Here is a 27,753-nt window from a genome sequence, read left to right on the forward strand (position 1 = left end):
AAAGAATGCTCAATGTTCTTGTAATAAAGCGTCGTATTTTGAAAGGTTAAAATATTGATTTGATGCTGATTGATATGATAGAATTGAGTAATATCGAGACGAATGAAGCAAAATGAAATAAAATCTGAGTGGATAAATATAGATACCAAGATAAAAAAAAATAATGATGCGTTACGTGCGATTTCAGTCCTTTTCCGTATTTTTCCATTACGCCATTTTACGTGCTATGTTCACACGATGCGGAAAAATGATAGTAAATGCGTTAAAGCAGTTCAAAAAATTGTCATGAAATTGTAAATATTAATTGTAAAACATTAAATACTACAACAATGATAATTGTTTTTACAATTTGAAAAATTATATTTAATTTTAATAAGCAAATTATTGGGTCATCTAAAAAGTATCCGCGGTACTTTGTTTGTACTAGATATATGACCATCAACACACATCTAGTGACAAAAAATACGCGGATACTTTTTAGATGACCCAATATTAACATGAAATTAGTAGTTTTTAAATCATGTTGGATACATCTTTGACGCATCATGTGAATATATATTGGTCCGCTAAATTGAGGCAAAAGCAGAAGTTGCATACCTGTATGTTATCAGTGTATCAGTCATTTACACTGTTTCCAGTTAGAGTCCCTAGAATATCAGAGTCTCTGGTCATGTCCTCAAAATGTCGAATAAAAGTGGTGGGAATATGTTCTTGGTGCTTGCATTTTAAATTTTCATTAGAAGTTGAACGAGACATGAATGGAAATCGGGATTGATTACGTCCACCATGGATGATCCATGTGTCTAATTATGAAAAGCTATATATATATATATACTATTGTATATGTATATACAAGATGTTATTATAAGAAAGTAAGTAAAATAAATTGAAATATATAGTTAATAATAAAAAATTATAAAATTGTTCATTATTACATGCTTTAAAAGAATAAAGCATATATATTGGGTCATCTAAAAAATATCGGTACTTTGTCTGTACTAGATATATGACCATCAACACACATCTAGTGACAAAAAACCGCGGATACTTTTTAGATGACCCAATACAATAAGCCATTAGGTTCACACCTTGATGGAAAAGCGGAAGCCAATCGAAACTCGCAGTAGAGTAGTAGGCGATATATTGGGTCATCTAAAAAGTATCCGCGGTTTTTTGTCACTAGATGTGTGTTGATGGTCATATATCTAGTAACAAAGTACCGCGGATACTTTTTAGATGACCCAATATTTTGCTTGCTGTCCGCGAGTTCTGATTGGCTTCCGCTTTCCATTTTTCCGTCAAGGTGTGAACCCGGCCTTAATCATAAATCAGAAATCAGAAGTTAAAAATTGATCAATCATAGTCGTCAATTTTTAGCTTCTCATAAAATGTAGCTTAGCTAGTCATAAATCAGAAGTTAGAAGTTGGAAATTGACGACTGTGATTGGTCAATTTCCAGCTTATTGTGCGTGTTATGGACCTTCTACAATAAGCCATTAGTCATAAATCAGAAGTCAGGGGATCGATTCTATATCTATATTTTGAAACAAGGTGAAAATTACATAAGTGAGCGAATTTACTAGAATACTAATAATTTCATTGGTCAACATCTAGTAAATTTGCTTATTTGTAATTTTCACCTTAGAGTCGATTCTGTATCTTTAAACAAGATGAAGATTACAAAAGCGAGCAAATTTACTAGGTGTTGACCGATGAAATAAACAATATTCTAATAAATTTGCTCACTTTTATAATTTTCACCTCGTTTCAAGATACAAAATCTCCAGAATCTACCCCCCCAGAGAATCTTGAAATGAGGTAAAAATTACAAAAATGAGCAAATTTAGTAGAATACTGATAATTTCATTGGTCACACCTAGTAAATTTGTTCACTTCTATAATTTTTATTTTATTGTATTTGAGAATACAGAATCGATCCCCAGAAGTTAAAAATTGATGATTGTGATTGGTCAATTTTTAGCTTCTGACTTCTGATTTTTGACTAATGGGTTATTGTATTGTAGAAGGCCCATAACACTATAGGCTGTCTAATTCATACGCGACGCAGACGCAATCGCCATGTTGCCAATCGCTAGTGTGAAGTGTATGATAAGGAAAATATAACTAGATGCTTATAAGCAGAGAGATTTGTAAGTATTTCGATAGATGACGCGGATTGACAAACACATGAACACATTCTTATGTTGAGATATAAGAGACCAAGCAAGAAGCAGCTGCGAGAAGTAACATTCATCTATTTCGAAGAAAAATTATCGCTGGAGAATTGTTTGCAAAATTTTTGACAGCAGCCTATGTTGATCAATGCTGATATTAATCTCATACTATAGTACACAAATTACTTATCTATATAACAACCTTGCAAACTTGCTGTGCATTATTTCAAAGAATTTAATGGGATGTCAGTTGGCCAATAACATATTCCTTATTTATGTTAATCTTATTTGTGTTGAAACGTGGTTAAAGCAGACGGTCGCTCAAATGCAGTGATATCTGATTTTTTTGTAAAGGTGCTTCTTTGTTACTTGAAGAAAATTTTCGAATTTTGACATGGAGTGAATCAACTTTATATGTTACAGTTGTAGAGATGACTGTAATGACACATCAGAACGATGTGCCATATTTAATATAAAGACAATTTGTTTGATATTAAGAAATCAAGAGGGAAAGAGAGAGAGAAAGAAAGAATAACATCCAAACACACAAATAGTAAAACATAGTTTTACAAGAATGGATGTATCTAGCAATTAAACTCAAAGCATTGTACTAGTATCGAGTTTATGTTATAAGGTATTTTGCTTGATGTTTATCGGTGTATACTTGTCATTGTTAATGAAAACAACTCCAAATTGTCCAAAGAATTTGTTGCTAAAAAATTAAAAGAGAGCTACTGTATATATACATACATCCTTTATATTACCTTTGAGGCTTTCACAGATATTTTTGTCAGAGGTGCCAAAGGATTTGTGTATTATGATCCATTGCTAATGCTATTGTTGTATGAACCTTGCCATTTATTTCATCAAGAGCATATTGATATCGGTATCAGTGTACTCCTTGTCCTGATAAAGTGAACAGCGAGGTTTACAAAAGCATTGATAATGGATTGCGACATGGCAATAATTTTCATATCCTTAGTATTATTATACATTTGTAAAAATATTGTATGTAAACATTTGTATGTATAACATTTTCAACACATGTAGAGAATGATCTAAGAATCAATTTTTTTTTAATTTTTATATAACTTATATTTTCATACTATTTACCTTCTTGAACCAATTGTCATATAGCAATTAATTTATATTTTTCTCTGTGAATATTTCTCTGAGACTGTGGAAAAATAAAATTGTATATTTATTTGTTAGGTTTATTAAGACATTAATAGTCAACTTTAATCTGTGGATTAATACAAAGTTTCCAATGATGTTTTCGTCTGGCCTTAACTGTAATCTCTCCTTCCCCAGTTGTTTGGGTTATCCACAAGATAGTGAGGAATTGATCCCAAAAATGGCACGTGAGCCAATCATTCTTAATGTTTATGATATGGTAAGTTACTGCTTTCAGTGTATTGTAAATAAAATGAATATTATTATAAATGGCTTCGTCAAATGATAGTTTTTATAAATTTATTTATGATTAATCGGTTTTCTACAAGAGCCAAACTATTCTATTCATAAAAAGAATATATAATCAGACACTGTTTTTAGATACATTTGATTTAATTTATTATATGTCCTGTTGTATATAGTACTGGATAAATGAATATACTACACCTATTGGTCTTGGTGTATTTCATTCTGGAGTGGAAATATATGGAACAGGTATGTGTTTTATATTTAAGAAAAAACGATTATGTACAATTACTAAAAAACAAAAATTTGATAATATATTAGATATATTTCTGCTGTAGAATATGCATATGGTGGTCATGCTCAACCAAAAAGTGGCATTTTTGAAATTACTCCAAGAGTAGCTGACGAACTAGGCGAACAGTTTAGATACAGGTAAAGTTTTTATAAATCAAGCATATATATTCTCTCAAGTACTATGAAAAATCAATGTGATTCTTTTATTTTATAGACAGTCTGTTCACATTGGATATACAGATTTTACGGAAGAGGATGTTTCAAGAATTATTACAGAATTAGGCAAAGATTTTAGAGGAGACCGTTATCATCTGATGAATAAAAACTGTAATCACTTCAGCAGTCAGTTTACATTGGTACGGTGCTTTCTTTAATAATATCAATGAGCAAATTACGGAATTATTATGGAAAGTATAATGGAAAACTTAATACAATGTATTTTAGATTTTATGTGGACAAGAAATACCTGGTTGGGTAAATCGTCTGGCTTATTTTAGTTCATGTGTACCATTTCTCCAACGTTGTTTGCCAAAGGAATGGTTAACGCCTGATGCTTTACAACATTCTCTAAGTCAAATTAGTCATCACGAAAGTACACCACCATCGGATACTTCGTTGTAACATTTGGCTAACACTATTGAAATGCACGGTCTAAAATGCCGTAGAAGTTATACATTTTAGATAATTAAACATTGTGAAAAGAAATGTTAATTAGGACTGATTATATTGCCAAGATTTGAAAACTTGAGAAACCTGAGAAACTGAACCGTCAAGACAAGGTACAAATTTGATATTGTACACTTGAATGCGACTGCTGATAATTAGTACTGAAAAAAATTGCCTTTGCTGCAGCACGTTGTTTCCTAAGATGGCGATCCACATGGTCGCATGTGTTCTTTGTTAAATAATACAGTCAAGATATGATAGTTACATAATGAATAGATAATTACGCATAAAAATTTAAACCATAATGAGCAGAAAACTCATTTGCCGATAAAAAAGAAACTTGTTATATTAGCAAGATGTGTATATTGAAATAATTTTTTTATAAAAATTCTTATTTCTTATGCTTGTAAAACCATAAAGCAGTATGTTTTAAGATAATATAATGCATGCACATAAATCAGATAAATATATATTATATATAAGATATATTGTATGCAAATGATTTAAATATTTTATGATCTAATTATTAATTTCTATAATTAACTTAAACACGTACACGCACATACTCGTACTTACACAGAGATACGTAAATAAACTTCCGCGTAAGTCTTAATATAGTTAACACTATATATTATTTTTAATCAGCAGAACTTTTCCATATATAAATTTGATTTTATCTCTTGCACCTTCTGTTATGAGCTTTCTACAATAAGCCAATATTTAAGCCATAGCCCGCAAACACAATAGATTAAACCGTAAGAAATTGATCGTTCACAATTGAGTGTGAAAAGAATAATCCATTATAATTGGTCAATTTCTTAAGGCTTAAGACTTATTATACTTACTGTGTTTGTGATTATTACACTTACATGTGCTTAGGATTTAAAGCTTAGATAATAGCTTATCGTAGAGAGCTCATTATATTATCTCTTGATTTATTACTTTAGGGATCGATTGTACACGCGTGACATTTCTATATTCTACATATATGCATTAAATCATTAAATAAATAAAAATTGAAAAATATATTAAAAATAGAGAAACTGCTCTTTTTCGATAGATTAAAAATATAATAAACTCGAATATAATTAATTTATGAGATACATGAACAAATATCTTTAATGAAATTCTAAATAATAAATGTATATTTTTTGTCGAATAAACAATCTTTCTGATTTTAATTTATACAAAATATGTCGAAAATAAATTAACTAACGAATAATGAGAAAGAGGAAATTTTTTTATTAATTTGAAAAAATGGACTTATTAATAAAAGTAATAAAATATCAAGTTTTGAAAAATCACAAATAGATAATAAATTAAATTTTAATTATCAGTTGATATCTTGTTTTAATAGAATTTTAATTTGAAAAATTTAATTAAAAGATATGTAATATTGATTGTAAAAATATGATGAATTGTATTCTTTGTATATATATATATATTAAAGAAATAGCTATTCCAATTTTTTTCTATAAAATTGGATTTAGATGTCGTACAAATTTAAGTTATTTATTTTATAAATTTTCTAAACAAGGCATCTCTTTAAATGAGCATATCTAAATATCAATAATTTAACATGTAATTTTGATAAATTTAAGATTTCTGGTCCAATTCTATCGAATTGTGGCATACATTCAAAGCAAAAAATTACATGTCGAATTACAATTCAATCTCCATTTATAATTTAATGCAGAGATTATAGTGATAGATGAAGAAGTGATAGATTTAATAATATTTTGCGATGCAGATGGATAGCTTTTCGTATATCTTATGTAATGAAAATATCTCTTCTCTTGTGAAAGTATACCTTTATTTAATTTCTTACATACATACATACATACATATTTATATTTATGATTAGAATATAATTAGAATTAGTAATTAAAAAAATGACTTCTTTTTTTCTTGGAGTTTGTAGTATAGTTTTCATTGTATAATGTAAACATATATTTGTAATAATTAAGTAAAAATAAGTATTTGTAATGCATTTAATAGGAAAGGTGCCTAAAGTCTGGATACACTCAAAAAATATCTCATAAACGATGCATTTTAGAAAAAAATATTTCTTACTCTCTTTAAAAGTTGTAAGGCTTAAAAAGACGCATTCAACGATAGTAGTTATTAACAAATGTTATTCAGGACATGATCCTGAACAATATTCCAGAGGTTTTAGCCGTCGGACATCTTGGGTAACGCTAATGCCGACGGTACTGTAATTTTCAAGCCTGATAACTCACAAAGTACTTAATGAAAATGAATTTAATTATAGTGTTTTGAAAAGTTCTTAAGATAAGTTACAAGAATATGTAATGAAAAAGAAGGAGTTCCATTTAAAAAATTCATGTTGACCTTGACCTGACCTTGACAATGCCATCCTGAGTTAAATAACTACTATTATTGAATGTGTTTTTTTAAGTCTTAGAACTTTTGTAAGAAATACTTTATTCTAAAATCGTTTATGAGATATTTGGGTGTATCCAGACTTGACCTACCCTGTATAAAGATGGCAGAATCAAATCGGAGCAACACCTATGCATTATTTGAATAAATATTCTCTTTATTCTTACTTGAAATAATCTCAGAATATAGAAATTTTTATTCGCTTAATAAGCGTTAAAAGTAGCACTGATTTATGATTTCACTTAACAAGACTTAGATAGTGATTTAAAATTGGGATATGCAAGATATGCACCTTTAAAAACATGTACAATCTACATATCATTTAATCATTTATGATTTAAATCAATATTAATTCAATGTTAAACATATTCTTATTTTAATCTTATCACATAGTAATGTTTAACAAAACAATAATTTTATATCAGTTAACAAATTTCATGCAAATTTAAAAAATGTGTATACACACACACACACACACACACACACATACACACACAAATTTTTCTAGCAATTTTCTTCGTTTATCATTTCAAATTATATAGAAGAGAAATTAGGATTTCTCTCCACTTAATTTACATTCGTTAATTAAATTCATTTTATGGATACTTTAGCTAGCTTAAAAGTTTTCTATTAATTCTAATATACGATCGTATAAAAGAGTTTTTCCATTAATTGCCCATATATAATCTGCATGGTTAAAGAATTCATATGGGACTTTTTCGATTAAAAAAACATTTGGTAAGCGTTTGTCAAGTTCAAACACATTCTGAAAATCAAAAATGTAATGAAAGAACAGTATTAATAACGACATAATTTATATTAAGAACAGAAAATAAATTATCTATATAAATCTACTGTTTTCCTTTTTACTTATGTTCCTTTTATTTTGCATTCATTAGATTTTTTATATTGTTAACAATTACGTGATGACCACTTCGTTATATTCATATAAAAAATTTTACCATTTTATAACTAATCTGTGCTTCGCGGGTTTTCTCCATGTCTTGGTCCATTCTTGATGTGCCAACGTTTCGTGGGCCTTGCAGTCCTCTTCATCAGGGCGAGGAGCAGCTGATACTGAGCTGTTCCTCCAGGTCCTTCCTTTTTATGTTACGCTACTTGTCGAGATGGGAGTTTTTTGGTGGTGGAGGGGGGGGGGGGGATTAGAGTGATGGGGGAAAAACAGATGGTGGAATCTTGGTCGGTCTTTGCTGGTCGGGAGGATGGTCTTCCATATCTTACTTATGTTATAGCCATTATCCCTGTTTAGATTGTTAGGGTGTTTTTGTATTTCTATGGCTTCTCTGTATTTTCTTGGGAAGTATGATGTGGTGTTGGTTATCGTGGTTGCTTGGTCAAACAATATTTGATGTCCTGTTTCGACGTTATGTTCTGATAGTGCCGACTGTGTGACGTGTTTCAGTCTGACGTCTCGTTGGTGTTCTTTTATCCGTAGGTTTACCATTCTTCCGGTTTCCCCGATGTATACTTGTCCGCAGGAACACGGTATTCTGTATACTCCTGCGGAACTGAGTGGCGGTCTTGGATCTTTGGGGTTTCTTAAGATTTGTCCTATCTTCTTGGGTGATTTGTAGATAGTTCGGATATTGTGTTTGTTCAATATCCTACCGATCCGGTCTAGTTCCTTTGACGTAAGGGAGAATGGTTAGGGTCCTGTCGTCTGTTTGTGTATTCGGAGCCGTTGTCTTGTTTGTGTATTTGTTGATTATTTTGGTTATGTCTTTTTTGTCGTGTCCGTTATTTTGTAGGGCCTGTTTTAGGTGGTTTATTTCTGTCCGTAGATGTCCTCTGTCGGAGATGGCGAAGGCTCTGTGTACCAGAGAGTTTATTACTGATTGTTTTTGTGCTGGGTGGTGGTGTGACTCAGCATATAAGTATCTGTCCGTGTGTGTTGTTTTTCTGTACACTTGATGCCCTAGGATGCCATTGGCCTCCTTTGACACCAGCACATCTAGGAATGGGAGTTTCCCGTTTTCCTCTATGTCCATGGTGAAATGGATATTGGGGTGTTGTTTGTTGAGGTGGATGAGGAATTTTCGGAGTTCAGATCTGCCGTGTCTCCATATCACAAATGTGTCGTCTACGTACCGGAACCAGACTTCTGGTTTCTTTGGTGCTTTTCTGAGAGACTCTTTCTCGAAGTATTCCATGAAGATGTTAGCGATACGGACTACCAAAAATACACAAACCCAACGTCCCTCTTAGACCAATTGTTAGCATAAAATCCCCGACATTTAACCTATCCCGCTTCCTAGCAAAAACACTACAACCTCTGACTGGAAAAACAGAATCACACATAACTAACTCAATGGACTTCGCCTGGCTTGTTGTTACGTTTAACTGTATCAGCTATTGGCTCCTGTATCTGAGGAACCGGTATATTTTCCAAAGCTAATTCCATATCTGATTCCTCCATCACCATACATAAAATCCAAAAAATCCGACTACAGCCCACAGATCTACTCGTTAGCTTCGACGTAGAATCCCTGTTTACACAAGTCCCAATAAAAGATACGATTAACATAATAAAAACCTCACAAAAAATCTCCTCCGACCTCATGCCACTAATAGAGCACTGCCTAACGACCACGTACTTCTCCTACGACAACCATTTCTACGAACAAACGTCAGGAGCAGCTATGGGCTCTCCGATTTCTCCTGTAATCGCTAACATCTTCATGGAAAGAGGCTCTCAGAAAAGCACCAAAGAAACCAGAAGTCTGGTTCTGGTACGTAGACGACACATTTGTGATATGGAGACACGGCAGATCTGAACTCCGAAAATTCCTCATCCACCTCAACAAACAACACCCCAATATCCGTTTCACCATAGACATAGAGGAAAACGGGAAACTCCCATTCCTAGATGTGCTGGTGTCAAAGGAGGCACCCTAGGGCATCAAGTGTACAGAAAAACAACACATACGGACAGATACTTATATGCTGAATCACATCACCACCCAGCACAAAAACAATCAGTAATAAACTCTCTGGTACACAGAGCCTTCGCCATCTCCGACAGAGGACATCTACGGACAGAAATAAACCACCTAAAACAGGCCCTACAAAATAACGGACACGACAAAAAAGACATAACCAAAATAATCAACAAATACACAAACAAGACAACGGCTCCGAACACACAAACAGACGACAGGACCCTAACCATTCTCCCTTACGTCAAAGGAACTACAGACCGGATCGACAGGATATTGAACAAATACAATATCCGAACTATCTACAAACCACCCAAGAAGATAGGACAAATCTTAAGAAACCCCAAAGATCCAAGACTGCCACTCAGTTCCGCAGGAGTATACAGAATACCGTGTTCCTGCGGACAAGTATACATCGGGGAAACCGGGAGAATGGTAAACCTACGGATAAAAGAACACCAACGAGACGTCAGACTGAAACATGTCACACAGTCGGCACTATCAGAACATAACGTCGAAACGACATCGAATACTGTTTGACCAAGCAACCACGATAACCACATCATACTTCCCAAGAAAATACAGAGAAGCCATAGAAATACAAAAACACCCTAACAATCTAAACAGGGATAATGGCTATAACATAAGTAAGATATGGAAGACCATGCTCCCGACCATCCTCCCGACCAGCAAAGACCGACCAAGATTCCACCATCTATTTTTCCCCCATCACTCTAACCCCACCCCCCCCCCTCCACCACCAAAAAACTCCCATCTCAACAAGTAGCGTAATATAAAAAGGAAGGATCTGGAGGAACAGCTCAGTATCAGGCTGCTCCTCGCCCTGATGAAGTGGACTGCAAGGCCCACGAAACGTTGGCACATCAAGAATGGACCAAGACATGGAGAAAACCCGCGAAGCACAGATTAGTTATATAGAAAGCACCCATGGAAGCATCAAGAAGATTTACCATTTTATGTAAAATTAATATATGAATAAAAATTAAGCGATTAAAAATTAAATTTTTACCTGTTTTGCGGCAACCATATCATTTGCCGCGTAAAATAAAATCATCGGAGCAATAATCTTTTCGAGATCATAACTCGGGGGTGTTTTCTGTTTATATCGTTTATAATTTTCAGCTGTTCCATAATCATAGCTTCGAAAATCATCTGTAACAATCGATATATAAAATATAATCGTAAAAATATGTATTTGAATATGTATTCAAATCTTAAAAGTACATTTGTAAAAAAAGGATTAAATGTATATATGTATATACAGAGTGTCCCATTTTAAAAGATCCACTCAAATATCTCAGAAACGTTAAATCGAAAAGTATTTCAGACAAAAGGGGAACATAAGATCCCAGCAAGCACGAGAATGGATTAAAATGGATTGAAATTTTTTTCTATCCGAATGCGTATTTTATAAATAGTGAATATTTTTTTTGGATTCAATTAAATTCAATTGGATGCAATTGGATTGAAAAACTGCATTTTCTATTCAAAATTTTGAATTGAACACTATTCACAATGCACAGAAAAAGCTAATATTATTTTTAGATTGAAAGGCTAGAAATATGCTCCATGCAATTTTTATAAATAAATAAAAATTCAGGATTGAAAAGCATTCATTTTAACATTCGTGAATCAATATTTCTGAAAATCTGAATCCATTTCAATTCATTTCAATCCATTCTCGTTTGCTGAGATGCTATTATTGATTTGACCTGGGTCACGTTATCAAGGTCAGGACAAGGTCACTTTGAATTTTTTAAATGGAACCCTCAATTTTTCATTGCATATTCTTAGCTTATCTCGAGAGCTTTTTAAAACACTACAATAAAATATTTTTTTCATTAACTTTTCATAGTACTTTGCGAGTTATACATTAAGACTTGAAAGTTACAGCACCGCCGACATTAGCATTACCATCGGCGAGATACTATTAAAGACCCAGCAAACGAGAATGAATTGAAATGAATTGAAATGGATTCAGATTTTCAGAAATATTAATTCACGAATGTTAAAATGAATGCTTTTCAATTCTGAATGCATTTTTATTTATTTATAGGAATTGAATGAAGCATATCTCTATGCCTTTCAATCTTAAAAAATAATATTAGTTTTTTTCTGTGCACACAAACACAATTGTGAATACTGTTCAATTCAAAATTTTGAATAGGAAATGCAGTTTTTCAATCCAATTGCATTTAATTGAATCTAATTGAATCCAATTAAATCCAAAAAAAAGTATTCGCTATTTTTTTTTAAATACGGATACAAAAAAATTTCAATCAATTTAATCCAATCTGGTTTGCTGGGATACACACACATACACACATACCTGCAAACACATCAATTTCATCAGTTTCGCTTAAATATTGTGAGTGATATGTAATTGTTGGATTGCTTTCGTTTTAGCTAGGAAATCTGCGTTCTGTGTGGTGCAATTCTAATAATTTACCCTGTAAACGAGAATGAATTAAAATGGATTGAAATTTTTTTCTATCCGAATTTTAAATAGCAAATACTTTTTTTGGATTTAATTGAATTCAAATGGATGCAATTGGATTGAAAAACTGCATTTCCTATACAAAATTTTGAATTGAACAGTATTCACAATGTACACACACAGAAAAAGCTAATATTATTTTTAGATTGAAAGGCATAGAGATATAATATAATTCCTATAAATGAATAAAAATGCATTCAGGATTAAAAAGCATTCATTTTAACATTTGTGCTAATCAATATTTCTGAAAATCTAAATGCATTTCAATTCATTTCAATCCATTCTCGTTTGTTGGATACTAAAACGCAAGCGATCTAGCAGGAAAACAAGCATCGTGTGTCGCAGTCGTCAATTAAAATATTTTTACAGTATAATATTCGTATCATACAACATTTATATAACTTTATATTTTCTTATTTTTGTATTTTTTTTGTTTGCAGTGCATTACAATTACGAATCTATTTCTTTTAGTTTTATTACATTTAGATTATATATATAAAAAAAATTTTATGTACGTCCAAGAACTTCGATTCTTTCCTTCGGTTACTTTTTTAAAACTTCCAAAAATTCAGATTATTTCGTCTTTACGTCAAATCTAGTTGTAAATGGACGTAAAGTTTAGTTGTTAATCGCGCATGGACTATGAGCATTAATGTAGAAAAGTGATCATTTTTTAGTTTGTGGAAATTTCCAAGGGAAAGAATCGACTTCCTTGACTACAAACGATCTAGAGAGAGAAAGAGAAAGCGGAAAAATAAAGAGCAACTAAAGAAGAAATTCAAATGATGTTACTAAGAAACTTACTTATTTCGTGCATGCGTACTCCATTTTGGCCAACCTTAACATCAAAGGTGCCAATAGAGAGTTGCGCTACTGTATATACTGTATATATATATATATATACTGTGGTATTACCTAAGGTGTCCGATCGACGGCTAAAACTTCTTGAATGTTGTTCATGTCCTAGATTTGTCAAGATTAAAATCATTGGAGGTTGTTCCTCTTATTTTCATTTTTGCACTAAAAATTCATTTTTATGTAAAAATGAAGATAAGAAATACAATTTCCAATGGTTCTTAATCTTGACAAATGATATCCAAGACATGATTCTGGACAACATTCAAGAGGTTTTAGCTGTGGGTCGAACATCTTGGGTGATGCTAATGCTGGCGGTACTACTACTGTAACTTTCAACTTTCAAGCCTTGTAATTCGAAAAATACTTTACGAAAAATAACTTTATTGTAGTGTTTTGAAAAGCTCTTGACACCAACTATTAGATTCTGCAATCAAAAAAAGTGTTTTCATTTAAAAAAATCGTTGTGACCTTGACATAACCTTGACGACGTCCAAGATCAGACTGATTAGATCAGTGAATAGATCTTTTAAAATCTTACAACTTTTGTAGGAAATATTTCTTTCGGAAATGTTAGTTTTTGAGATATTTCACAGGTTCGGGACTTTTTACTCATACACACACATACACACACATACGCACACATAATATATATACTAGTCCATTCAAATCGAACATCTTGAATATTTATTATTTTGGATGATAAAAAAAATGTTTCAAATGAAAGTGGTTTCAAGGGGGATGTATTTTGGTCACGTTGTTTTTTTTTCTAGGTAGAGACTTCAAAAAGAGACGAAGGTCATCTCCACTTTTTAAATGCATTTAATATATAAACATGTCAGAATCAAATCGAAGCTACACCAATACATTATTTGAATAAATATTCTCTCTATTTCTCTTAATTTATTCTTATTTCAAATAATCTCAAAATATAGAGATCATTATTCACTTAATAAGTAGTCACAAGTAGAACGGAATTATGTGATTTTTTTTTTACATAATATGATTCCTCTAATATATTATTCTGCATATAAAAATATTAAGACAGAAATATTAAAAAACCAATAGTTTATGAGATATTTCACACTTTATTTTGATATATTTTGACATAAAACATAAAATATCTTAACTATTACTTTTGGGATTAACTATTACTTCTGTACCCTAATACTTTTATATACAGAATAATAAGATGAATCAATTGGTGTGAAGAAAACACATAGCTGCTTTAAAAAAATATGGCTGCAAAATGGATAATTTTTTAAATAAGCAACTATGTATTTTCTGTACACCAATTGATTCATCTCGTTACTATTGTACGTTTATAAAAGTACTAAGGTACGCACGCGCGATTATCCCAAAATTATTAATTTACAAGTTATTTAACATTTATGTCAATATGTGTCAGAATAAAGTATAAAATATCTCGTAAACGTAAACTATTGATTTTTCGATACTTTTACCTTAATATTTTTATATGCAGGAATAACTAGAGGAATCATATTAAGTAAAAGAATTCATTCCATTAAAAGAAATAAAGTTGACCTTGAAATCTCTGAAACGCGCCTCTGAATAAAAATTATTATCATCATATGATATACCCCTTCATATCGTGCAATTTTATACAAATTTTCCTCTAGACCTTATAGATTCGAAGATATTTTAGATGCTATAAATAGTTATTGGAACACCCTGTGTATATATATATATATATATATATATATATATGCACATATATGTATATATACTATATGTATATACTGTATGCGTGTGTACGCACACAATTATATAAATTAATTTAGATTTTTCAATGATATCTTATTTTAAGTGATGGAAAAGCAATGGAAATTTTTATGCTTCATTTTACATTAAAATATTACTTTATACGAAAGGAAATACTCACTCATATGAGCATTTTGGTAATAATGTCCTAATGTTTGTACAGAAGTACCAGCTGGAAAATAGGAAAGTAAATCTGGCAGAGCTGTCTATAACAGAAATAATTCATTCGGATGAAAATGTCGTAGAATAATTAATAAGAGGAAGAGGACAGGAGAAGTGGATAGTATTTCTTATTTCTCTTTCACAATATAAATTTATATAACTATAAAAAGTTAGAAAATTTATATAATAAAATAAAAGGTATTTATACGCATACATTATCCACATTATATTTGTTTTATGTTTGATGTTTATGTATTACAGAGTCCATTATAAAAGTAATGCGCATTTTCTGGGAAAAATAGATTTATTGATCGTAGCGGTACAAATGCTCAAAATTCTTCAAAATACTCTCCCCCTGAATCAATACACTTGCGGAGACGTGTCTGCCACGCCTGGAAGGCACGCTGAAGCTCCTCGACGGGAATGTTGTATGCTTTTGGATGTTTTCCACGGACTCCCAATGCTTTCCTTTCAGCTCTCTCTTCAGACGGGGAAACAAAAAAAAGTCGCACGGAGCCAAGTCGGGATTGTAAGGGGGCTGGACCACCGGGGTGTTGCTCCGGGCCAGGTAGTTGGCAACGATGAAGGCCGTGTGGCTGGGGGCATTGTCACGGTGGAGCTTGATCGCGGCACAAGCTTTGCGCAGACCTTGCGCATTTGCAGATTCTCCGTCACTATCCCATGTACCGCAAATGTGGACATGTTTAGGGTGTCAGCGATGTACTGGATGCTCAATCGACGGTCGGAACGCAAAACTTCGCACACACGATTCACATTTTCGTCGGTTCTGGCCGTTGTTGGGCGTCCAGAACGGGGTTCGTCGGCGACCTCCTCTCGGCCCTCCTTGAACGCCTTGTGCCACCTCCCAGACTGTGACCTTGAAATGCAGTCGTCCTTGAAGGCCTCTTGAAGCATCTGGAATGTTTCGGTTGCATTCTTTCCAAGTCGCACGCAAAACTTGATGGCGTATCGCTGTTCAAGCGAACGCTCCATCGCGCCGTGTTACAAAGTCGAAAAACACACTTCACGCGGAGGCACGTCTTTCCACTCAGACTGCTCGGAGCAAACTGGCGACCGGCTGCCTTGGAAGGGCAGACCCCCCACCACATTTCCCGACCCATTTTACCCTGCTGCGATGGATATTCGCGTCACAATAAAATCATGCGCATTACTTTCATAATGGACCCTATGTAATAAAACTTACAGTATTGAGTTGTGTTGGATCACGACCAACGATAAAAAACAATATAGTGATGCAAATAAATTGAGTCATTGCATTATCATTACACAATAATCTTGCTATTGTAACAGTCGTTAAAGATTGTGGTAAAATATCATATATTTCACGTTCTCTTAGAACTTCCTGGAACATATAAAAGAAACATTCAAGAGTATTAGCTCAAGAGTAATAACTAACATAATATTTATAATAGCTCATAATAGCTAAACATAATATTTGTAACACATTAATTGATAAAATAAAAATAAATAATTATTTAATTTTCGACTGTATTTTAAACATTACTACTTGCTATAAAAAGTCACAAGTTTTAGCATTTACCTTCACTATTGGAAAACTGTTAAGAATTCTGTTAAATGTAGGTGTCACTTCCATCCAAAAAGCAACTGGAGCCAAACAAATAGCCATTTTTATTTTTATATTGTATTCTGGTTTTGTTGACAGAAGACTGAATAATGAAGTAGTTCCCATCGAATGACCGATATAATATAAATCTTTTTGGTCTGTATAATTAAAAATGTAATTGAACATAGCCGGCAGATCTTTTGTTCCAACTTCGTGAAAACTGAAAATAATAATTATGATAATATATTTTACAAATAATATTTGCTTTCTCCTCTCCTCCTCTTTAAGAAATTCACACAATTAATTTACAGTGAAAAAGAGAGCGATAAAAAATTTATAATCTTGATAAAAATCGGGTAAGAGATCGGGCATATCATGCAAATTTTAAGGAGATACTAGTGCGATGGGAATTACGGTGTATTAAAAATCTTCGAACTGGTTTCACGGATTATAAAATTTTGTTCAAGTAATGTACGTGCAATGCAGTCTTTTCTTTACATACATATGAACTATAAATTTTTTATATTAGGTGTTGGAATTAATTCGTAGCGTTTTACAAGTGATGGGAAGTACTTTCATTAATGTATTTTTTAATGCTCATGTGAAATAAATAACATTCTTTCATTAAAAAACGCTACGAATTAATTCCAACACCTAATAATAAGCAAATGTGTTAACCTCCTGTACGAGCGAAGTAAGTGAAATTTTTAATTTTTTTCGATTTTCTTGTAAAATTGATTGCATCGCACGTTTTTATGCGTATTTTAATTCTGTAAAAGCAAAATTTTGCGATCCGCAAAGCCAATTCGGGCAATTCTCATCACGTTAATATTCCCTTAAAGTTCAAAGAACGTATTGTAAATATTTTTCTTTAGTTTAATATAATGATGTCTACATTGCACATTCCTTTAGAAATTCCTTCTTCCTGACTTCGTATTACTTGATAAATATTCTATTCATTAAAAGTAACAATTACTACAATATAACATTTTGCTTAGTACATATAAAATCATTCATTTTTAGACAGTAAACCGCCTATATGAAATTAACCTTCCACTTTAAAAATTAACATATTTTGAAAATTGTATTGAATTGTGTTAACATTGTGCTAAAATATTACATTTAAATAATAATAATAACAAAAGTTATGACAAAATAATTTTTAAATTTGAATAAAACTAACGTTTACATTCGAATCAGTTACTTAAATAAAATATAGCATAAAATTCCGTATCTCAGTTGTGCTAGCCTAGCACGAAACAGCACAACCTTCAGAATCCTCAATAAAATAATATTAAGAGCACTGTATTTTATTCACGGCCCTTTGCGCTCGTCGTTTTTGTTTATAAATCGGGTTTATAATGTTTCTATGGCTGCGTTCCACTTAACGCTGACATCGTTCGTGGAATCATTTCATTCTTATCATTTATCGAATATTAAACAAGGACAAATGATGCTCACGAGTGTTAAATGGAACGCAGCCCATGTCGATAATATTGTATGTCTGAATTATGCTAGCTTAAGTCAGTACAATCTTCAAATTAGCCTAGGAAAATTAGATTTTTTTGGAGGCAAAATTGCCATAAAAGATTTATTTGAAATGACATGTTATACAACATATGGAATTGCATTCGAGGAAGGCGCTATCAGCGCCATTTATGTAATACTTGTTTCATGTCTAATAGACGATGAAGATAAAATGACACAAATAGCTAATAGCGTCTCCCCGAATGCAGCCTAAAAGTCCTGACCACCAGACTTGGAAAACTTATCAGTTTCAAAAAGCTGATAAAAAATGCAGTTTTTCAAAAATATCTCAGAAAGTATTCATTTTATCAAAACTGAAGACCTTATCAAAAAGAGAGCTGATAAAATTATGTACAATTTTTTTTTTAAGATCGTATGATTAATAGTTTCCGTGATAGAATTTTTTTAAAGAATGTTTTTCATAAAAAGTATTTTATATGTAAAAATCTACTGAACAATCTACTAAATCTCTTGAACAAGAGTGGCCGTACTTCACTCTTTTTTCAAAACAGATTAAATTTTTAGTCTCTTCGAGTCAGATTTCACTTCACGAGATTTAGAGAGTGTATTTTTGGTCATTTCTAAAATGAAATGATTTTTCACACTTTTATCGTAAATATAATATCTTGAATTTAGCTACTTTTACGTGTAAAATATTTCTTATGAAAAACATTAAAAAAATTTTATTATGGAAATTATTGATCGTACGACTTTAAAGAAAGAAAAAAAAAACGAAATTGTCCGTAATTTTATCAGCTTTCTTGGTAATGACCTTTACTTCGCTAAAATGAATACTTTCTGAGATATTTTTGAAAAACCTCATTATTGGGCAGTTTTTTTAAACTGGAAAGTCCTAACCGCTGAACTCAGGACTTTTAATATGTTATATAATATGTCAATTCTAACAACTTCCCGCAAACAAATCTTTTATGATAATTTTGCCTCCAAAACGCAAAAAAAACTTTAATTTTCCTGGGCTAAAATTCCTCGGCAATGATATTAAGAGTACTTTACTCTTGCGCGCAGCTCTTGGCTTTTCTATTTTGATGAATTTTTTAAAAATATCTTTCAAATAATATTTTTTCAAAATAATTTTTAATGTAATATTTTACACCTACCTAAACTGCCAGAATTTGGGATCGTATGTCGTCATATTCACGTGTGATCTACAATAAGAGTTTCCTCTCATATTTCCAAGCCATACATCATATCCTTGATCTGCCAATAAGAATGCTACAACATAAGATAATAATAAATTAATACACTATATATGTAAGATGTGCTAAATTCAACAAAATATGAATATGTATAGTAATTTTTCTAAAAATTAATTTTCCTAAGTGTCAGAAATATCATTATATTTTAAGACTTGTAAAACCTTAATATGCCATGTTTTAATGACTAAACTTTACATTCTATTTAATGAGTTGGAGAAGAGTTTTTGCGGTATTTTGTTAGCTCAAAATAATATATACAATATCCTCATAAAAAGAATAGAATTTTAAAAAATAATTAAAATTTAAATTTTAAAAAAAGATATGATGCTAATGAGAATCAAACACTGTTGTATTTGTATTATCAAATATTACAGAAGATTAAAGAAGTTATCGACACACTGAAGAAGACCAAACCTTGAAACGTCTGTAATTGATGATTGACACACACACACATATATATATATATATATATATATATATATATTAGGTGTTGGAATTAATTCGTAGCGTTTTTTAATGAAAGAATGTTATTTATTTCACATGAGCATTAAAAAATACATTAATGAAAGTACTTCCCATCACTTGTAAAACGCTACGAATTAATTCCAACACCTAATATATAATTCTATATATAATTTCTTACATATAATTCTTTCTATATATAATTCTATATATAATTTTGAATTAACAACATTCCGCAGAGAACTTTTTTTCCAATCCAATAATTCCATTTCTAATCCTTAAATGTCACTCAAGGTCCAAAAGATCCCAAGGCTTTTTCAATTGTATATATATTTTATGATCCCGTTGTAAATTGAATTTCTGACAAATTATTAAATATTAAAAGAAAAGGTAAATATATAGTTTAGGGGAGCCCCTCTCCCCCTCAATGACCTTGATCTTGACATATGTTGTCAAGGTCATGAACCTGAAAGATCTTAAGAAAGTTTTAACCGTCGGACGTCACTCGTTAAAAAGTTATAAACAAAAGAAATTTAAGAAATAACGTCTGTGATATTTCTTTTCCATCATATAAAATAGAAATGTTCTGCTTTAAAGTATATCTTACAATTCACATTGCTTGAAAGACAAATGTTTAAGTGGAATATTGAAACGCTTACTTAAATAGAGAGAGAGAAAGAGAAAGAGAGAGAGAGAGAGAGAGAGAGAGAGAGAGAGGATAAAAAAAGGAAGAAAAGAGACGGGACAACTTACTTATTTCACGTATGCGCACTCTATTTTGGCCAATATAAAATCAAGAGAGTGACGCTACTATATACTGTGGTTAAGTCATGAGGGGATCGATTCCTAATTGGTCAGATTTCGAGTTTCTTTAAACACCGCCATTTGCAGATTCGATGATAGTGAATCTGTGAATTGGTGTGAGGGATGTAGAAGGTGCGAACGCGAAATCGGACTATCAATTGTGAAATTGTGCTGTTTCCGGCCGATACTCGACACCGGCAATGGCGTCCTTCCGCTCTTATGTCTTAACTCTTACCAGAGGAACTCTAGGGATGAGAGTCGCTTTAGGTGAAAGTTATGTGCCCCTAAGCAGAGAAGGAGATGGGGTAAGAGCCAAAATTTTAATTTTATATAGCAGAAATGTGACGTTATTTTTTAAACTTATTTGTTTATAACTTTTAACGAGTGACGTCCGACGGTTAAAACTTTCTCATGGTCACTGAGGGTCACAACATACAATATGTCAAGGTCAAGGTCATTGAGGAGGGGCTTTCCTAAACTACATATTTATTTAAAAAAAAACGGTTTATTTAAAAAGAGTATGCTTTTTAAATTTTAACACTAAATTTTTTTTTAGTATATTTATATTATATATAAAATTTCACTGCAATTACATCTTTTAGAAGCTTTGAAATGTATCCAGACAAATTTTCAAAGCAAAATATTGAAAATTTTAGCAATAATATACACTTTTTCATGCCAATTAATCCCTTTTTCATCCCGCGTGATATCTGCGTGATTTTTTTGACGTGTGGCATTTAAATTAAAAGATAACTAAAGTGCCATTATCTCTTTGCACCTCTTTGAAATCTTACTTATGTGTGAAAAATATATTTATTTTTAACAGTATACAGCTTGCGAGTGTGCTTATATATTAAAATAATCTACTGAATACTATCGCTTTGACATTTTTGTATTAAACAAAATAAATTTTTTTTTAATGTAAGAACATTTATATAAAAACAAAATATTAATAATTTCAAGTTTTGCAAGTAAAATCTTTTTCACAAAAGTGCTGTATGATAAAATTTTAAAACACAGTGTTTTGAATATGTTATGATACGATACATATAATAATAAATACACACCAAGATCTTTACCAGGTCCGCGTAATATCCAGCTATCAGATGAAGCCAAAATACCGTGTTGGATAAAAACAATTTCCTTTTTTCCCTTATTGTTATCCAATAATGGACTTCCAGGTATCCTGTGTATTATCAAATTATAACCATCCTCTGTTGTGACATTATGTTCTTCAGCGGGATAACCATGTCGTTTTACTAAGCCAATCTACGTAAAAGAATAATAAGTAACATTCATAAGATATCATCGTTTCATTTCTGTGATTTGTTTTAAATGTCAAAAAATTTATACAATATTCAGAGACCGTTAGTTTAACAATGATAATTTAAAACGGTCAAGTTGTATATATATATAACTGAAACTATATATAGGGTAACTCCGATATATACGCCGCATCTAACAAAAACTTAATTTATTAAGTATTATTTACTATTTTTAATATAAATGAACTGTATCAGTAAAAACTTTGTACTATCTACTACTATGAAAAAAATATTAAAAATCCGAAATACTTATTTTTCGTTTAAAAAGAACTTTTTAAAATCCTTGCATTTTTGCCGTATATCCCATAGGAATGGGATATATGGCTATTTCTAGGGGGGAGGGTACGTATGGCTCATGAAAAATTTACAAATAATGCTTACAAAAAGACGTAAAATGACACAATAACTTATAAAATATGTTTACAAAGTTTTATTAAGAAATAAAAATGATAAATATGCATATCAAGTAATAGATAATAATAACAATCTTCTTACATATATGCAAGTGTTGTGACATGAGACATGACATATTTCATGTAATGCGTTTATTGCATTTAGTGCACTGAATTCAATCTGCGCATTTTGTATGCTTTGGGCATTTATGCGGATATAAATTCCGCCCGCTAAAAATGCCGCATATCCTAAACAGATGGGATATACGAGACAACAAACTAAACAAGGAATACAAGAGTAAAGTACTATACAACATGCTTTACTATTCCGCTACATTTATCACAAAATAACCACTAAATAACTACTAATCTTTTACGCGCATTAATCATTTTATGTAGATTATAATTTATAATGGCACTACTCACAGTGACTCAACTCATAATACAACTTATAATAATTTCATTAATATTAATAGTAAGAAACTGAAATTATAACACAATACTAGTATAACATAAAGACATGTAACAGTAGAACAGTTGCGGGAAAATTACCCCAACTTCTTCTATTTTTTTCTTTACTTCCGTGGTGTAAATCCCAACGCGACGTATTTGCCGGAGTTACTCTAATATGTTTATCACAGAGCTACAAGAACAAAATGAACTTAATACACATAAGATGCATTTAATATAATTAAAAACAATTTTTACACACGAAATCCAATATTTTTGCGTTATCTATTCTTCTGGTTCGATCCATTCTTCTTACTCTCACTAAACCAGGTTCTTTAGGAAACAGAAAACTTATAAAATCGTTTTGAAGCAGAAAGTTCTGCCAGGATTGTGACTTTCCTTCTGAGAATGTTATAATTATAAACGCAAACAGAATAAATTTTATATTTGATGTCATCGTATCAACTTATTTGCAACTCTAAATTGCAAAGTAGATTGTGAAAAAACTTAATGTTGACTTAAATACTTTTCATGAGGCTTGCTCTTGCGCAGTCTGCAATGAGAAACAGATACGATAAGTATACTAATAACAATAATCAACACTAATTTAAATGTGTTTGCATCGACACTAATTTAACAGAGTTTGTTTTAATTGTAGAACATAATTTTATAATTAAATAAAATTAATAAAAATTTAACAATTAATATTAACAATTTTTATAAATAAAACACATATGCAGTATTATCTCTAGATTTTTACAAATTCTTTAATTAATAATTCTTTAATTAATAATCACTGAAATCAAATTTTACATAAATATAATCCAAAATGGAGTCAGATTTAAAATAAATAAAATATGAGATTCAAAGATTTAACGCACAATATAAATATATATAAAATATAACACGCACGCACGCACACGCACACGCACGCACGCACGCACGCACGCACGCACGCACGCACGCACGCACACACAAAAACACACAGAGAGTTTCTAAAATAACGCCCACTAATCATATAGTGCTATTCCTAATAAAAACCTGTGTTGAAAAGTCCTCTATCATTTTACAATTTTGGCATATTTTTTTTTAATTACCCAATGAGCAAAATGTTTAAAATTGATGATATAAGGACAACTTTAAGATATTTTTAAGTGTTGTTTAAGAAACATTTTCGAAATGTTTCACAAAAAACATTGAAAGAAATCTTAAAATTATCTTATACATCGCGATTTTATTCGTTTATTTGGCAATCTTTAGAAATTAATATCTCCTTAATTATAACTATTGCAAAAATTGCAAATTGGTAGAGGACTTTTCGACTGAATTTTTTATTAGGAATAGCCCTGTATGATTAGTAATCGTTATTTCAGAAACACACGATATATATACATATACTATATGTCTCATAAGTTTTTGCTAAGCGCTTTTGTGTAAATAGAGCGGACTAAACTAAGTCGAAAAATTCTCTATCATTTTGCAATTTTCGCAATAGTTAACAAGATATTAATTACTATAAAATTGCCGAACATTGGTCTTGAATAATTTTTTACTTAAATACTATCAACTTTACAGAAAAACTGCAAGAGACAAAAATCATTAATTTTCTTTAAGAATTTTTTCAGAATTTTTTATCAACTTTTTAATACTGCATTTTCTTATTTTTACCAATATGCGAACATACAGTATTAAACAATTCTGAAAAAATCCTGAAAAAATTTTCAAAACTTTATGAGGAGAAAATAAACAATTTTTGTTTCTCGCTGTTTTTCAGTAAAGTTGATAATATTTGAATAAAAATTATTAAAAATATTCAGCGATTTTTAGTAATTAAAATCTCGTTAACCATTACGAAAATTGCAAAATGGATTTTTCGACTCGGTTTAGTTAGCTCTATCTATATAAAAGCGCTTGAAAAAAATTTATAGGATAATATATATATATATATAATATAATGTATGTAAAATACACTAGTGAAAATGAAAGCTGGAATTGAGAGAAGAGTAGATGAGTTGAATAAACTCCCGAAAATCATTCATAATATGTTATAAGAATATTTTTCATATCCAAAATATTTTAATATATTGTGCTAATATATTGTTAGTTTAAAGTAAGTATTCCATAAAATAGTCTTTTGACGGCCTTATTTTAATAATCTCTCTTTTGTATTTTATATATATCTTTAAATATCTTTCGAAAAATAACTTTGAATACAAGAAAATACCAACAAGTTTTTTCAAATTTTTACAAATCTATAAGCATGCATAATAAAAGATTTATAAACAATCTCCATAAATATTTCAGATTAATTCTACCATTCTCTCGTTTAATACAATTTTTTAATAAAAAATTGATTTAAATTCTGTTTATAACTTATAACAATATATGTATTTACCATTTACAAACTTAAACTTAATGTTAAAATCTTCTTTCCACGTGTTAATTTATCGTCGAAATGTGTAACGCATATATATCGTTATGAAAATTGAAGAAAATTGAAGAAAACTTTAAGTCTTTAGTCGCGTATGACAGACTGAGAAGTCTTAAGTATTACGATAATGATTTACATGCTTATCGCAGTCCACGTACATTCCACAAAGAGTATGCGTCTAGTACAAAAGACAATATAGAACTAACGAAGAATGACCAATTGCGTTCCTCAAAATACATATTCACAATAACGTGTGCAGTGACGAAACTTGAGATTGTCATTCTTCCATTTTTTTTTGTCTTTTCACACACTATTTCAAATATAATTATATAATTATAAATTATATAATTATTTTTCAGAATTTTTTTAAAAATCTTTTTTCTTCACTTTCTATTTCCCTTAATAGAACATTTCAGAATACCAAAATATTTTAATGCAATAATAAAAATTATAACGAATATTATGAATTGCAAAAAATTATCTTTCCTTTTATCAAAAACTTGTATACAAATATTTTGTTCTTACAAGTTTATTCTTACATTCCAATATTAGCGTTACAATTTCTAATTCCGTTATTACATTATAATATTAGGTGTTGGAATTAATTCGTAGCGTTTTTTAATGAAAGAATGTTATTTATTTCACATGAGCATTAAAAAATACATTAATGAAAGTACTTCCCATCACTTGTAAAACGCTACGAATTAATTCCAACACCTAATAATATGTATGTATGTATGTATGTTGTATATATGTATGTATGTATAACACAGTAACTTATCATACATATCACGTTGCCTTTCGAATATAAATAAAAAACCTTGATTATCAAGGACACAAGAAGTATTTCTGTAATCTGATCAATTGACTTTTATCCTTTAATACTTACGTATTAGAAGAGTCAATAGTCATGCACGTGACAACTGTGGAATTTGAACTCATTATTGTCTGACTGAGAGAGATTGTTATTTTTTTTGTGTTATTAACAAACTAAACAAACGAAATGAACAAATAGTTACAAATAGTATTAAGTGTTTTGTTCACTTACCACTACTATCTCAGATTGTGACATCAGAAATGAGAAAATTTTTGCAAAATTTTTGTATATTTATACCTAACAAACGAGAATGGATTGAAATGAATTGAAATGGATTCAGATTTTCAGAAATATTAATTCACGAATGTTAAAATGAATGCTTTTCAATCCTAAATGCATTTTTATTCATTTATAAGAATTGCATGGAGCATATCTCTATGCTTTTCAATCTAAAAATAATATTAGCTTTTTGCACAAAACACACATTGTGAATACTGTTCAATTCAAAATTTTGAATAGGAAATGCAGTTTTTCCATCCAATTGCATCCAATTGAATTTAATTGAATCCAATTAAATCCAATTAAATTAAAAAAAAAAGTATTCGCTATTTAAAATACGCATTCGGATAGAAAAAAATTTCAATCCATTTTAATCCATTCTCGTTTGCTGAATAATATGAAAATGTTTCAATAAAACAACATTTACAACAATCAATAGAACTTACTTGTAAAATATACCGAAAACTATCGTTTTGTTTTGTTAATAATAAATAACTATGTATCTGGAAATGAATTGTATAGCCAAAATGAAATAAATGATTTAATTTCTTCTCAAAATAAAAAGATAGTTTTCACAAATAAAAATATAGTTTTATAAGACTATTCCGTTGGCATTCTTCGGCATAAGTTTATAAGTCTCCTAAATATTATTTTATTAATAATAAGAATCTTATTTTTAGATCGTACATGTGAGAACACAATCGATAAATTAGAAGCGTATACCGGTTGAATTATTTTATTAAAAAATATTTCTATATATAATATTTTAAATATGTATAATTTACAAAAATTTTTATTGCGTAAAATCTTCTCGCTTTTGAGTCACAATCTACTGATATATATGAGCAAACAGGAGTTTATGCCTATTTCCACCAATGTAGATTAACTTTAATTTCAGTTCAACTTACTCTTCGTCTTTTTCTAGTTTTAAAGATTAGAAAAAGACAAAGATTAAGTTAAACCGAGATTAAAGTTAATCTCAGTTAGTAGAAATGAGCATCAATGTATAAATACCTAAAAAATAATTTGAACCATTAAAATTTAAACTGAGTCAGTCTTGAAATAGTTTATGAGAGAAGCTGTTACATTCAATTAAAACACCAATTTTTTTTTAATTTTACAATTTTATTTTTCGTATTTGATTATCTTATAAAATATAAGAAAATAACTAGATCGGATGTCGCCCATACATACAGTTAATTTCTCTTAGAACTTTATATTCTTATATATCTGT

General features: G+C 30.6%; 2 protein-coding genes across 3 annotated transcripts; one reads left to right on the forward strand and one right to left on the reverse strand.

Annotated features, from left to right (window-relative positions):
* Positions 1-2,145: 2,145 nt before the first annotated feature.
* LOC105154376 (deubiquitinase DESI2) lies at positions 2,146-5,745 on the forward strand. 2 transcript variants are annotated; one of them, XM_087411286.1, is made up of 7 exons: positions 2,146-2,528; positions 2,598-2,808; positions 3,387-3,567; positions 3,770-3,842; positions 3,932-4,025; positions 4,102-4,243; positions 4,332-5,745. In XM_087411286.1, the coding sequence occupies exons 3-7, from the start codon at positions 3,442-3,444 to the stop codon at positions 4,506-4,508; spliced, it is 612 nt and encodes a 203-aa protein (XP_087267412.1). In that variant the 5' UTR covers positions 2,146-2,528; positions 2,598-2,808; positions 3,387-3,441; the 3' UTR covers positions 4,509-5,745. The 2 variants fall into 2 exon arrangements, with proteins under 2 accessions (XP_087267412.1, XP_011068161.1); XM_011069859.2 differs by having other exon boundaries at positions 2,146-2,808.
* A 1,735-nt stretch (positions 5,746-7,480) lies between these two features.
* On the reverse strand, positions 7,481-27,480 carry LOC105154410 (lipase 3). Its single transcript, XM_087411283.1, has 9 exons — positions 25,388-27,480; positions 23,255-23,545; positions 21,893-22,094; positions 19,461-19,575; positions 16,792-17,035; positions 16,435-16,593; positions 15,190-15,274; positions 10,944-11,086; positions 7,481-7,722 (listed from the first exon to the last, which is right to left on the reverse strand). The coding sequence occupies exons 2-9, from the start codon at positions 23,447-23,449 to the stop codon at positions 7,573-7,575; spliced, it is 1,293 nt and encodes a 430-aa protein (XP_087267409.1). The 5' UTR covers positions 23,450-23,545; positions 25,388-27,480; the 3' UTR covers positions 7,481-7,572.
* Positions 27,481-27,753: the final 273 nt, after the last annotated feature.

The sequence above is a fragment of the Acromyrmex echinatior genome, chromosome 11, assembly GCF_024713525.1.
Source record: "Acromyrmex echinatior isolate Ae372 chromosome 11, ASM2471352v2, whole genome shotgun sequence".
In the NCBI taxonomy this organism is placed as follows: domain Eukaryota; kingdom Metazoa; phylum Arthropoda; class Insecta; order Hymenoptera; family Formicidae; genus Acromyrmex; species Acromyrmex echinatior.

Excerpts from the sequence above, each read along its gene's own strand:
- LOC105154410 (XM_087411283.1), bottom strand. The coding sequence starts at position 23,449 with ATGACATCAAATATAAAATTTATTCTGTTTGCGTTTATAATTATAACA. Across the intron at positions 17,036-19,460 it reads CCCAAATTCTGGCAGTTTAG|TTTTCACGAAGTTGGAACAA; the intron begins GTAGGTGTAAAA and ends TATTATTTTCAG. Across the intron at positions 7,723-10,943 it reads ATATGGTTGCCGCAAAACAG|AATGTGTTTGAACTTGACAA; the intron begins GTAAAAATTTAA and ends TTTGATTTTCAG.
- LOC105154376 (XM_011069859.2), top strand. The coding sequence starts at position 3,442 with ATGATGTTTTCGTCTGGCCTTAACTGTAATCTCTCCTTCCCCAGTTGT. Across the intron at positions 3,843-3,931 it reads AGTGGAAATATATGGAACAG|AATATGCATATGGTGGTCAT; the intron begins GTATGTGTTTTA and ends TTTCTGCTGTAG. Across the intron at positions 4,026-4,101 it reads GGCGAACAGTTTAGATACAG|ACAGTCTGTTCACATTGGAT; the intron begins GTAAAGTTTTTA and ends TTTATTTTATAG.